A 14,673-nucleotide genomic window follows, 5' to 3' on the forward strand; every position below is an offset into this window, starting at 1 on the left:
ACACTAAGAAACACAAAAAATACTTAAAGTCAACATCAGCTCTTGGGGCCAAATACAGCATTAGATTAGGATCTTAGCAACTGGGTTGTAATATGCTGCCTATGACTCTGTGGAAAAACAGGTGGCAGCCCATTTGTCCCACGAACAGGGACACCTGAGTGATACGTGGGGGAGCTCCTGGTGGTTGTGCTCCAGGAACCTCCCACAAGAAGGCAGTGACTTCTCGTCCTTGGGTCACCACCACCACTTATCTTCAAGGTCATTCCAATCCCACTTGCACAGGATCCTCAGAACACGCCCCTTCTCCTTCAATTCCTGCAGCTTCTCTTTTATTAGATGGTATAAGTCTTTTTCCAGCCTACAAAAGCAAAAACAAAAAAAATCGAGTAGAAAATTAGAAGAAATGATTGACTATATTTCTTTCTCATCCTCTCCCAAGGATATGTTTATTGACTTTAGAGAAAGAAAGGGAGGGGGGGAGAGAGAGAGAGAGAGAGAGAGAGTGAGAGGGAGTTCAGTTTGCCTCCCGTACATGCCCTGACTGGGGATCAAACCTGCAACCTTTTGGTGTACAGCATGATGCTCCAACCCACTGAGCAACCCAGCCAGGGCATGGCTACACACCATTCCCACCATTACTCCACACTCTGTCAGCCATCACTGCCTTAGGAGACTGAAGTCAGGGTCAACTGATGTCTGCTCTAGCTATTAGCTGACCCATCCCCACTTCTCAGCAGGTGCCGTAAGAGTCAGTAGCGATTACCCGAGTTTCTGTAGTTTGCAGGCTGATTTTTTCAAGGACTTCCACAGCTTGTTGACGCCCTCAGTCCCCAAGTCGTTTCCTAAGAGGTTCAGGTTAACCAGGCTTGTGCTGCTTCTGAGAACCGAGGACAGATGCTGGCAGCAAGCGGAAGTCAGGCCGCACTTCTCCAACCTGGAGTGGGTAGAGAGGGAGTGTTAAAGTTGGTCCTCTGGTATTGAGAAACTGGAAATACAAATGATGCACAGTCCAAGGGGGAAAACGCTACTAGAACAGACCTACCAGCGGCACACACCACACACTTTACAAATGCCTATGTGTAAATCGTTTTAACCCACACACCAACCCTATGAAGGTAAGTAACACCTTAAACCTCACTTGACAAATACGTATCACCTGCCCAAACATGAAAGATGACAATTTTGGTATAAAGTGCATGTGAGTTAATTTTTAAAAAGATTTTATGTACTTATTTTTAGAAAGAGGACACGGAAGGGAGAAAGAGAGAAACAGCAATTGGTTGCCTCATACGCCCCCAACTAGGGACCTGGCACGCAATCCAGACATGTGCCCTGACCAGGAATCAATCTGGCAATCTTGGTTTGCAGGCTGGCATTCAATCCACTGAGCCACACCAGCCAGGGCTGCACATGAATTTATTTATAAGACCCTTGAAAGGACTAAAATGTTAGCACTACAGCCTCTTTCATGACATGTCTTTCATGTTATTTCTTTTTTTTTTAAGATTTTATTATTTTTAGAGAGGAGAAGAGAGGAAGAAAGAGAGGGAGAGAAACATCAATGCTCCTGTTGAGCTCCCCCTATCGAGGACCTGGCCTACAACCCAGGCACATGCCCTGACTAGGGATCGAACCAGCGATCCTTTGGTTCATAGGCCAGCACTCAATCCACTGAGCTACACCAGCCATTATTTCTAAATTCTACAATACAACATCTGGACATAGGGTTGGCTAGCTACTGGGAACACAAAGTAAAAGGAAATGTGTCCTCTGTCAGCTTAACACAGCAGGGATTTCCATGTGAGTCTACAAAGAAAGGTACCGTGAGGCTATACGTGTAAGATTTTAACGAATAAAATGCTGAGGGTGGAAGAGGTTGGGGAGGACTCAGAGAATGCTTCAAGGTGAAGGTATCATTTGATGGTTAGGAATAGCATGATATGATGAAAGCATGGGCCCTGGCGGGGTAGCTCAGTGGGTTAGAGGATCATCCTGATGCCCCAAGGTCATGGGTTTGATCCCTGGTCAGGGCACATGCACGAATCAACCAGTGAATGCATCAATAAGTGGAACAATAAATTGATGCTCCTCTCTTTCTCTCCAAAAAAGAAATCAGTCAAAAACAAAAATTTTTCTTCCTGCTCAAGAGTGAAGATTCACAGGGCACGGGCATGTCCTCTCCCCCAGCACCTCCTATCCAAAACGTACTGATGGAAAGAAACAATATCTACAAGCCAAGAGATTTTTAAAAGGAGAATGTCGTCCTTCACAAGTCTCACCCTTGTACCCCCACTACACGACCAGACAGTACCTGTCCCCACTCGAGAGTGAGAGGGGGCTTCCCTGCCAAAGAGCAGCACTGACTCACCCAAGTGTGCTCAGAACACAGCTCGAGCACTTCAGAACCTCGCACAGCCGCCTCCCTCCATCATCCTGAACACAGTTTCTCCCGATGTCCAGCACCTCCAGGTTCTGATTGTGCTCCAGGGCATCTGCCAGCTCCCAACAGCCCTCCACCGTGAAAGAGCACTCCGACAAACTGCCAGATGGAAATGTACAAAAGGGAAAAATCATCCCGCAGTCTCGGGCTTTATCAGCTCAAGCCCCACCTCACCTTCTTCCAGGGAGTAGAGAGATGCCAGAGATGACTTCTCATACTGGCCCTGCAGCTGGTCCTCCATCCATGTGTATGTGTGAGTATGTGACAGACAGAGTCATTAATGTGAGAGAGAAAGGGGGAAGATAGAGAAAGAGAGAGAGGGAGGGAGCCAGAGAGACAGACAGACATTGATGTGAGAGAGAAAGAGGAAGGGGGAAAAGAGAGAAAGAGGGAGGGAGACAGAAGAGACAGACAGACATTGATGTGAGAGGGAGGAAGGGGGTGCAGAGAGAGACGGGTCCCTGGAAGGACTCTGACACAGACATGTTTCAGCCTCTGAGCTCAACAGCTGAGCTGGAAAAAAAAAAACCCACATCAAAATCTCACATACAATGAATTATTATACCAAAAGGAGTTCAAGATGCAGAATCCATGTAAATATTTGGAGAGAGAATGAGAGGAGATAAGGGTTGACAGGGAGACAGGGGAGAAGAGGTAGATGGAGAGGAGAGAGACCGAGCAGAGAGGAGAGAGATAGAGACAGAAGAAAGATAAAGAAGAGAGAGGGAAGAGACAGAGGTATAGAGACAGACACAGAGAGAAAAAAATAGACAGAGAAACAGTGACAGAGAGAAGAGAGACAGAAGAGAGGAGACAGATAGGAAAAAGAGACATGGATAGAGAGACAGAGAGACAAAGAAACAGACAGGAGACAGAGAGGAGAGAGAGACAGAGACAGGTGGGGAGACAGAGGGAGCAGAGAGGTGAAAGTGGAGGTGATACCTTAAGGTGGGAGAAGGCAAACAAAATCCTTCCGCCCTCTAGGAAGAGTCTGACAACATGAAAACATCCACATGCTTGAAACCATCAAGGGCCAAGTCTAAGGGAACGGCCAGCTAGATAAACAGCTACGCAAATCAGACACAAGATGGCTAGATTTCCATGGTGGGTAATGCCCACAAGTCAGAAGGAAAAAACCTCAACTGGAAAAACAATAGTCCTCAGGTTGTATCAAGAAGTTTTTCATTTGGACGTTCACACAGGTGCTTTTGAGCATTCAGACACAGCTCAACTCCATCCTTATTCGGAGATACAAATATACAAAAACTTGAGTTTATAAATAAGGGGTACAACCCCCTGGGACAGACTTCAACATAATCTTGGGGGAAGAGTGTGGGTGAGGGTTTAGGAGAGAGAAATTGGCCATGAATCGATAATTATGGAAATTAGATAATGGAGTAGATGACATAGACTTCTGTTTACTCTTGTCTAAATTTTGCTATTTCCATGGAAAAATAAAATAGAGGTAGAACTACCATTTCTCTACCTCTCAAACTGAAGAACTCAAGGAAGTTTAGGAATAGGGTATGTGACGACGTGGGTAACAGGTGCCCTTGGCTGGTAGTGGTGTTAGTGGAGGACAATGGACATTGTGGTTGGTCCTTAACAGTTGCCCCATTTTCCCCACACAGGTACCACAATGTACCACGCACACCCCCACCATCTACCAAACCTAAGGCTCCTCTGTGTCAAGAGTTATGTCTGCACTCAGAACAGGCTGCCACCTAGAACTCCAATGGGCATGGGGCCACCTGCTGATGGACAGGACAGCGTAACACTCACTCCAGGCTCTGCAGGGCGCAGTCCGGCTGACGTAGTGCCTCACACAGAAACCTCACCCCTTCATCACCCAGCTGGTTCTTCCTCAGGTTCAGGTGTGTCAGACTCTTGTTCTGCAGGAGAGCATCAGACAGGTGCCTGCAACTGGGCGCGCTGAGCTGGCAGAAGCAGAGCCTGTTGGTTGAGAGTCCCAGAGGGAGCAACTCAGGAACTCAGACCACCCCAAGGACCCCCAGGCACAGATGGCCTCCTTGTTCACCGTGCTGCATCCCTGGCTTGTAACCCAGGATTCACTAAGTGTGCACTGACTTCTGACCTGTTCCAGACTCTGACAGCAAGCATGGCAAGAATGTGCCAGTCCTGCCCTGGCTGGTGAAGCTCAGTGGATTAAGTGCTGGCTTCCAAAACAAAGGGGCAACAGTTCAATTCCCAGTCTAGGGCACATGCCTGGGTTGCAGGCCAGGTCCCCAGTAGGAAGCGTGAGTGAGGCAACCACACATTGATGTTAACCCCCCTTTCCCATCTCTAAGAATAAATAAATAAAATCTTTAAAAAATAAGGAGGAGCCCTCGCTGGTGTGGCTCAGTGGACTGAGTGCCGGACTGTGAAGCAAAGGGTTGCCAGTCTGATTCCCAGTCAGGGCACATGCCTGGGTTGCAGCCAGGTCTCCAGTAGGTGGCGTGTGAGAGATAATCACACATTGATGTTTCTCTTTCTTTCTCCCTCCCTTCCTCTCTAAAAATAAATGAAATCTTTAAAAAATAAATAAATAAGTAAGTAAACAAAGAAGAGTGTGCTAGTCATTATGGTTGGGTAAAAACAAAAAAAGAATAATGATGGTCAAACAGTACCGAGTTTCCGTTTTGCGAGATCAATAACTTCTAAAGATCCAGTATATGGCATTGTGCCTACAGCTAACAATACTCTATTTATGCTGAAGATATGCCAAGAGGGTAGATCATATATTAAGTATTATAATATTGCTACTACTATTAAAATAATGATGATGATGATGATGATAATTTTTAAGAGGAGTGGAGGAAACATTGGGAGGTGATGGATATGCCCATGGCCTTGATGGAAGTAAAGATTTCACAAATGAATGCTTATCCCCAAACTCACTGAGTAATGTTTGTTCATATTATATGTAATCACTTCTTATTAATATCCCGGTTCTTTGCCACCAGTGCTAGGTGAGTGTTAACCTTTGGCCAAGGCCAGCTCTCCAGTCTTTCACCATAATTGCCCCCTTGGAGGTGCCCCAAGACCCTTGGCCTTCTCCACTCTTTTATGCCCACCTGAACTGTATCTGATCCTAGGACACCCCAGCTCTCCACCTGCTCTCCACCTGCACCAAGAAGCAGATGTGGCTACAGGGTAACATCTGTGTAACCACACTACTGTGGAATCACCCCTGCCCAGCGCTCCCCACTACCCCCAGAGTACTTCAGTCCTGTGTACACCTGCTCGCATAACATCTCTACCTGGCGGATAACCAGGCATCTTCCACACCTGTGTCCCGATCCACCTTTTACCTGGCTATCCAAGCCCATTACCTGCAGCAGGTCTGGGTTCCTTTTCACTCTGAAGTCACCTCCAATCCATCACCAAGTCTCACTGGCTCTGCCTCTCCAGATCCCCTGAAATCCTCCCACAGCACCAGGCCAGCTCGCTCATCTCCTCTTGCACTGGTTCTATACCCACTTTGCCCCCAGTAGAGTCTGTCCAATCTCCCATCCTCGGATGACTTTGCATCTTACCCCAAACAAAACAGATTCCTTCACGCCCCTGCCCCCTGCCTGGCATTCTGCAGGCATTTTGCTACCTAACTTCATTTTCTCTCGTTATGCACCCTCCCACTTATATTACTCCTGCCCTACTTGTTTTCCTGTTCCTCTTACCACATCCCAAACAGCAACCCCTCCTGTTCCTTCCTTCCTTCCTTCCTTCCTCCCTTCCTTTCTTTCCTTCCTTCTTTCCTTCCTTCCTACCTGCCTTCTTCCTTTCCTCCAAGTCTCTGCTTCAACATCACCTCCTCAGATAAGTTGGGCAACCAACCCCACCACCCTTTTGTACTCACTCATTGTTTTTCTTCTTACCTTGATTTTGTGTGTGTGTGTGTGTGTGTGTGTGTGTGTGTCCCATAAAACCACATCCCCCACACAGGCAGGAAGCTTGTCTGTCTTATCCTCACCCCAACTTTGGTGCCAGCTCTGTGTCTAGAGATAGGAACTCCGAATATCGATTGACTGAAACAATCAAAATTTCTCAGGGTCTTTGCTAAAATGGAATTCCTTGGCACAACCCCCCAGAGATGGATTTGATATACCCAGGATGCTGCTCAAAATCTGTCTTACAACAATGCTTAGCACGTGGAGTAATCGCTCCAGTGTCTGGGAGTTTTCCATGCTATCCACAGGTCCCAACAAAGGAGCTGTTCTCCCCAAGGCTGACACTCATGAAGAGTCACTTTCAGAAACAAAGCCAAGAGGCACTTACACCAACTTCTCCAAGGCACAGTCGGGCTGACTCAGGGAGGCACACAGCCATCGCACACCGTCATCCCGGAGAGGATTGAATCCCAGGCACAGCCGGGTTGTTCTCTGGGTGCTGGTGATAATTGAGGCTAGTGCCTCTAAGCTGGCGGCGGACAGGTCACATTTCTCCAAGCTGTGAAAGGAGTAGGTGCAAGGTGAGCCTCAGCAATGCCCTGTTTCCTTTCTCAAACTCCCTGTCCCTGAGGGCCACACATCTGGGAGCCAAGCCTCACGGGAAGATTAAATCAGATATAGAACAAAAGCTTCAAGGAGGAAAAAGTGGGTCAAGGTATGGTTTCCCAATCCTTGCCCTACTGAGCTTTGGGTCAGGTCATTCTTTTTTGTGGGGCATCCCCCGATACATTGTAGGGTGTTGATCATAACTGGTCTTTAACCACCACACACCCATAGCCTGCTCCCCTCTCAACTGTAAAAGCCAAGTAAGTGTCTGGACATTGTCAAATCTCCCTGAGGAGCAAAATCATCCCCAGTCAAACACCACTGGGTTTAGGGGAAACTGACAGAAGCCTCAAGGGCTACACCGAAGAGGCTGTGAGGCCCACAGTCATGCTGAAGGCAAAACTGGCCAAGACTGAGCCCTAAGGAGGAAGGTGGGAAGAACAAAAATGGTAAGAACTGTGTCAACAGGATAGGTACATACAACAAGGGCTCCCCCGCAAAGCTCCCCGAAACATACTCCCACCCTGCCACTCAAACTTGCAAAGAAGATATTTGGATAAAGATGGAAGACTTACGAGAGCTCCTTCAAGGCACGCTTGGGCACATCAAAGGGCTTCTGAAGGCTTTTCACCGCAATATCAGAGAGGTCATTGTCCCCCAGGCTGAGGAAATGCAGACTGGAGTTCTTGCTGAGTTCCAGGAACAGACGGTAACAAGCCATGGAGGTGAGGCCACATGATTCCAACCTATCAGGGAGGGCCCGGGATAGGCCATCACTCCTGGGCAGAGTGGTCTTTGAGCAGATGTCCCCTTGCTACATGAATGAAGCTGACCTCCCCCTTCCTGATCCCTCCCTGGGGCAGGGTGCTTTCCAAGTCAGTGCTGTTCAAAGTGTGGTCCACGGCCCAGCATCACCTCAGAGATGGCACACCTACTCAGTCTCCGAAAGCAGGGTCCCAGAATCTGTGTTTTAATACCCCACCTGGATGATTCTGATATATATTGAAATTTGAGACTCACTGCTCTATGCCCATGAACATTTTTTCCCTCTGCTAATCTTCCTCTGGATCTGTTTGCTGCCATGCTGACTCCTGTTCTCCCAATGAATATTCGCCCCTGAGGGTGGTCCTGGAGACAGACCTGGGGAACCAGAGACTTACCACAGATACTTGAGGTTGCATGCTGAGTGCCTGAAGGTCTTAAAAATCATCATGGACACAGTAACTCCCAGGTTGTTAGAGCTCAAGTTCAGGTGGGTCAGCCGGTCGTTACCATAAAGGACCACAACGAGTTCCTTCAGGACCCTGACAGGGGTTATTGATTTGCATCTGAGGAAGAGAAGAGGCGAGAAAGCTAGTTTGGAGGATGGTAGCAGGGTGGGGATATGGCATCCTTGTCTTAAATTTTCATCATAAAGACACACACATACACACACACACACACACACACTTTCAAGGATGGACAAAATATAAGAGGAACCCACAATTTGGTTTTGAGTCATGGTACTGAATTTAAAAAAAAATAGATTTTATTTATTTTTAGGAGAGATGGGAAGGGAAAGAGAAAGAGGGAGAGAAACATCAATGTGTGGTTGCCTCTCATGCGCCCCGCTGGGGACCCGGCCCACAACCCAGGCATGTGCCCTGACTGGAAATCAAGCAGGTGACCCTTTGGTTCACAGACCAGTACTCAATCCACTGAGCCACACCAGCCAGAGATCAAATGTTTTTTAGATAGTGGGGAGGCCCTTCTTAAAAACTGATTTCCTCCTCCTTTGGGAGATATCACTATTTCATATACAATTCTGATCATTTAGGTGAGTTTCTCCAATACAAGGTAAACTCCATAAAGGCTCGAGTTATCTGTTCTGTTCACAACCCTGGAACTGCAACAGAGATGCTCCTATAACGTCCTAAAAGTTCTCAACTCCTTCACATCCAACTCGAACCAGCAGCCCGACTCAGACGTCTTAAGGAAAAATTAGTTTCTCTACATGTGCCTCTCATATAGATTCCCATTTGTTTTTATTTCCACCTACCCTGCCTAAGTAGAAGCTCCACTAATACAAGCACATTTCTTTTATTTCCCTGAGCACCTACCTTACTTTCTGGCAAATAGATGCTTACTGCAGGAATTTAAAAAGTTGGGTTGTCCTGCCATGGCTGGTGTGCCTCTGTGGATTGAGTGCTGGCCTGTGAACCAAAGGGTCGCCAGTCCGATTCCCAGTCAGGGTACATACTTGGGTGGCGGGCCAAGTCAGGTCCCAGCAGGAGCATGCAAGAAGCAACCACACATTGATGTTTCTTTCCCTCCCTTTCTCCCTCCCTTCCCTTCTGCCTAAAATAAATAAATAAAATCTTTTTTAAAAGATTTTTAAAAAGTTGGGTTGTCCCACTATGGTATTCGTCAAACTGTGAGGGTCTCACACTTACGTCAGTTTTTGGAGTCTACACCTTGGGTTTCTAAGCTCATAGCAGAGTTTTTTCATAGATGTGGCATTCAGCTTGCTGTTACTCAGGTCCAGTTCACTCAAGTTCCCATTGTGGAACACGGAGCAGACATCCTGCCACTGGGTTATCTTGGGATTGACAACCCTCGTCCTTTATGAAGGAGAGAGAGAAGGCGGATGAGTAAATGAACCTCAATCAACACCTAGAATGTGGTCTACATGAGGCAAGAAAAAAAAAAGACCCTAACATGTGATGAGGGATTTAGTAGCATTCTGGGTATGAAAATGTGTAATCCCAAAAGTATAGTTCTCCAAATACTACATGTGTAATTCCTGCACATGTAGTATTCTCAAGAATTCTTGTCAGAAGAAAGCAACCACATAAGTGAGGTAAGGTAGACATCCCTGGGACCTGAATAATCAGCAGACAAGTCAGGTTTTCTTATCTAGATAGAAAATTAGTGTCCATGATGGGACAAGGTCATAGGAAGAAAACCCAAAGTAGCTGAAGTATTTCTGGGATTCTTCCTCCAGTGGAAGTCATGAATAGAAATCACTAGTATCAGGAATGGGACAAAGTCAGAGGATAAGAACCCAAAGTAGATACAATAGGTCTGGGGTTTTTCCTTCTTCCAGGAGATAAAGGGGCAAACTCATCAGAACAAGCTTCGGAATTTCATGGACTCCATCAGCCCCACTCCTACCCCAACTCACACTCAATGGAGAAACATCTAGCATTTAATGTAAGATCTGGAGTTCATGGAGAGAGCTGAGCACTAATCCAGGCTGAGCTACTCAATAACCATAAGAGTACAAGTAAACTATGCTTTTATCCTTCAGTTCTCTTAGCCATGAAGGCAATAGCAGCTCCCCCTCCATTCATCTACTGACATCAGATGCAAGACAATGCTTTAGAACAATGTTTGCCCCATAAAAAAAAAACCTTCCATGTGCAGTGCCCGAGACAGAAGCTCTACCTTTAACTAGATCAATGAAAGGAGCCAGGGACCCCCAACGTGATAACTAAAGGAATATCTTCACCCAGGGTAAAGCTGATTGATGATGTTGGATCAATCATAACCATTGATAACACAACAACAAAGGATCCCCAGTTTTTCACTGTAGAACTCAGGCAGAGCAGAGAGAATTTGGGGAAAGAAATAACAATGTGTTACATACCCCAGTGTTTTCCCATCAGCTGTCAACTCCATTTGAGGGATGTGACAGCTGACAGAGAGTCTAAGCTTACTTAACCTTTGACAGTGCTTTAGACAAAATGAAATAGCCTGGAATTGAAGATCCCCCAGATCCAGGTCTGCTTCCAGGAGGTGGCTCAAAATTTCCTTGACTAAGGCCTCCTCCTGCATTTCATGCAAGCACTGAAAAAACAGAAGTAATTCAAAACTGCAGGAGACTGCGTCAGATGTGGGTATCTCTTCTGCCCATTTTAATAACTTGTCCATGATCCTGGGACACATCTTACAATGCAAAGTATCTTCCACTTTTCTTGCTAGGTCTCCATTCAAGAGACCGAAGAGAAAAAGAACCATCTGGTGCCAGTAGGAGTTTGTGTCCACAAAGGCATCGTCCAGGAGCACCCTCATCTCTTGATACTTTGAGAGACCCCCGATGGCTCCTTCTTTTCCCCTCAGCGTGTAGAACATGGCTCCCAAAAACACCTGGAAGCTTTGGTGAGTGAAGGTGACACAGTCCTCGCAGTCACTGGCCTTTCGAAGAATATTCAGCCTGAATAGACGATCAATCAGAGGTGCCTGCAGGCGCCGATGTTCGATGTCCTCTTTTGCAAACGTGAACTTTGAAGACCACATCCCATCAGCAGCCAGAGAGCAGAGGGCTCGCCACTGCTCCAACCAGCTCTGCTTTGACCAACTCACCTCTCCTGTTTCAAACAAGCTGGAGAAAAAACAAGTGTACAGATGGGTGGTGGTCTGGGCACTCAGTCGGAAAGAGGGACATGTTGTCATCTGTTGCTTCAGGCAGGAGGACACCATCCAGCACACAAGGGGGGCAGAACAAGAACGAGACAGAACTTCTTGCTTTCTTATCCACTGCAAGATTCTCCTGGCTTTGTTTTGTTCCCCAAAGTATCTAAAGAAATACTCCTCCTGATCTCCCTTTGTGAACCCTGGGATTTGTATAAACCATGGATTCAGTAACAATTGTTTAAGGTCTTCCATGCAACAGTCCCTGGTGGTGATCAGTAAGGTAGCAGAGGGAACCAGCTCCTTCTTCAACAAGTGGAGTAGGATTCTGGCCACCGGGAGCTGCTGGTACCAGTCTGGACATGGCAGGCTGTCATCCACATTGGAGGGCATGGTCATTTCCTCAAAGCCATCAATGACAAATAAAAGTCTCTCCGGATGACTCATGAAGTGTTCGATGGGGGCCTGAGAGTCAGGTGAGTCCCCAGAAAGCAGGCCAGCGAAGGTGGTGTCCTCCATCTCTCTGACTTGATGGCAGTTAATGTAACAGACATAGGAGAAGCTATGTTGGAAGAGTGAGTCCTCTGCCCAGTGCATCAGGACCTTCGTCGCCAGGGTGGTCTTCCCGACCCCCGCCGCACCATGCAAGACTATCGTCTGGGGCTGGGCTCCGGTCCTCTTGGGATACAGGAGACGCTGAAGCTCTTCATGCTCCTGCACTGTGATGTTGCGGAGGTATATATGGTCTTCTGGCCAAGGGATATGGTTCCACATTGCCAATATTTTAGCCTTTATCCTCTCTCGGCACATTCTGGTGTGGGCTGAAAGAGAAGGGAGTCAGAACAAAGCAGTGCTCAGAAGACATTCAGCATTAAGAATTGTTCAATAATGACGTTGCCTTCAACAAGACAAACAAGGGTCTAACCTTTAGGAGCAGTGGTAATAGCGGAAAGTGGCAAAAGGCAGCAAAAGTTAGTTTGATGATAGACATAAATATTTAGAAAACCTCGGACAACACAAGAAATATCTAATTAGAGTTTCAGAAAAACTGAATGGACAACAGTGTGGTGATTGCTGGGGGGAGGGGGATATAAGGGGACTGAAAGGTAATGTAAAAAAATATAATAAAGATTTAAAAACAGGAAGAAAAACAGAACAGAGAAGAAAGACTCACTGTCAAAGACACAATAAGATTATTTATTTATTTATTTATTTTTAGAGAGACGGAAAGGGAAAGAGAAAGAGAGGGAGAGAAACAACAATGTGTGGTTGCCTCTCATATGCCCCAAACTGGGGACCTGACCCACAGGCCAGGCATGTGCCCTGACTGGGAATTGAACCGATGGCCCTTTGGTTCACAGGCCCGCACTCAATTTGCTGAGCTACACGAGCCAGGGCTATTTTTTTAAAAAAAGAAATTATGATAAACCTCACAAGATTTTGTTATCTAATGCTTTATAACCATAAAAATTTTTAAATAACTATTAAAAAAGAAAATTTAAGAACAGATGGAGATGCCTTTTTAAATTTAAATATAAAGGTTCCACTTGAGGGCCAGGCCCAGAACCTAGCCACCCATGACATGTCAGAACATGGAGTAGAGGACCCCAAAAGCTATTACAGTAAAAAAGACAGGTCCCATACAACATAAAAAATCAAAGTGGCATCAGATTTATCACCACAGGACCCTGGAGGACATTGGCCACCAGAAACACTGGTGGGAAATGCTTCTCAACTTGGAAGTTGACCTAAATTATTCATCAAAGTGTGCACTAGAGAAACTTTCAATAAAACAAGCTCTTAAAAATCCTCTCTCACGTTGACCTTTCTCAATGAGTTATTCTAAAACAAGTTCCCTAAGACAGTGTGGAGACAGACAAACAGACATGGAATCTACTATCAATTGGATAAAACTTCAGCAAAAATGGCGAACATAGACTCAGTAAAATGCTCCATCAAACAATTTGTCTGCAGGCATCATAAAATAGTGTGCACACCTGACTGGTCTTCTGGGATCTCTGGTTCTTCTTGGCGTGGGTCTTGGGGTGTCTGTGCTGTCTCTGAAAGAAACAGTGACGATGGGGTGTGAGGTACCCCAGGCTGGAACGAGCAGGCAGCGATGGGTGCCCTCCAGAGGACCAACCATGTTTATGACAAACTTGGGGTGGACTGCAGGAGCCACACCCCCTAGCTCCATCAGTGCAACCACTTTGGAAACCTGCTCCATTGCAAAGCCCACAGCACATGTTAAATGCCTCCCAGCCTCTGCAGCTTGGGTCCAGACAGATCACCTAACCGGCTCTTCCATCAGATGCCCATTTGGCTCACCCCCTCACCTCCAAGACTTGGCTCCAATCTTACCTCCTCAGGGTGGCTGATGATCCTAATCCACACAGCTCCAGACCCCTACATCACATACCTGAGGCTCTCCCCCTCCACCTTTTCTCTCTCTCTCTCTCTCTCTCACCCACTGCAGGTGTCACACTCTAATACACCATGTAGCACACTTATTGAGCCCATCGTTACTCATCTATGACCAGCAATTTGGATTGACCCCATAAAAATCCAACAGCAACATTCTTGCTGCCATGAAGGTAGCTGTCCCCTTGGTCCCTCATCCCCCCCATGCTCCCAGTGTCTCCATCCCCCCATGTCCCCATCCTTCTGTGTCTCCCCCATACTCATCCCTCCATGTCTCCATCCCCCCACGGCCCCATCCCTCCAGCCCCCACTCACCATTCATCTCAGCTCTCAGTTCCTCACAAAGTGAAGTCAGACTCATGTTCTCAAAGATTCGGAGGGTCACGTCCCACACCTGCCTCCCTGGGAAGTGCTCGTTCAGCAGACACAGCAGGTCAGCAGGGTTGGCGGCCTTCACATCAGCCCAGGGGATCTTCTGGGAGCCACCGGGCAGCCACTGAGGGGACTGGAGGCCGAGTTTGAATTCCTCCAGCTGGCACTGATCCAGGCCCCTCAGGTAGGACAGAAGTTTGTCCCAGGAACCGTTGTCCCCGGCCATGCTCGCCAAGGAGCTCATTCTGCCAATGCACCCGATTCCCAGGTTCCCCAACACCTGTGCCACACACAAGACAAACAGGAGCTGCAGGAAAGGAAGCAGAAAATCCATAAGTCTGACTCCCCACCTCCTCCCAAAGGGTCCAAGTATGTCCAAACTTTTGGTGTCTCGGCCTGCTAGAAGAAGAGTTGTCTTAGGCCACACATTAAATACACACACACTAACGAGAACTGATGAGCAAAAAAAAAAAAAAAAAAGGTTTTAAGTAAATCTACAATTTTGTGTTAGGCCACATTCGTAGCCATCCTGGGCTGCATGTGGCCCTCAGG

At 47.0% G+C, this 14,673-nt stretch overlaps 1 protein-coding gene across 1 annotated transcript; it reads right to left on the reverse strand.

The window, feature by feature from the left end:
- Positions 1-759: 759 nt before the first annotated feature.
- Positions 760-14,347, reverse strand: NLRP13 (NLR family pyrin domain containing 13). Its single transcript, XM_028529276.1, has 9 exons — positions 14,065-14,347; positions 13,326-13,388; positions 10,565-12,149; positions 9,369-9,536; positions 8,097-8,264; positions 6,719-6,889; positions 4,223-4,393; positions 2,369-2,539; positions 760-934 (listed from the first exon to the last, which is right to left on the reverse strand). Exons 1-9 carry the CDS (start codon positions 14,345-14,347, stop codon positions 760-762), a joined length of 2,955 nt encoding a protein of 984 aa, XP_028385077.1.
- Positions 14,348-14,673: the final 326 nt, after the last annotated feature.

Source organism: Phyllostomus discolor, chromosome 12 (assembly GCF_004126475.2).
Source record: "Phyllostomus discolor isolate MPI-MPIP mPhyDis1 chromosome 12, mPhyDis1.pri.v3, whole genome shotgun sequence".
Lineage (NCBI taxonomy): Eukaryota > Metazoa > Chordata > Mammalia > Chiroptera > Phyllostomidae > Phyllostomus > Phyllostomus discolor.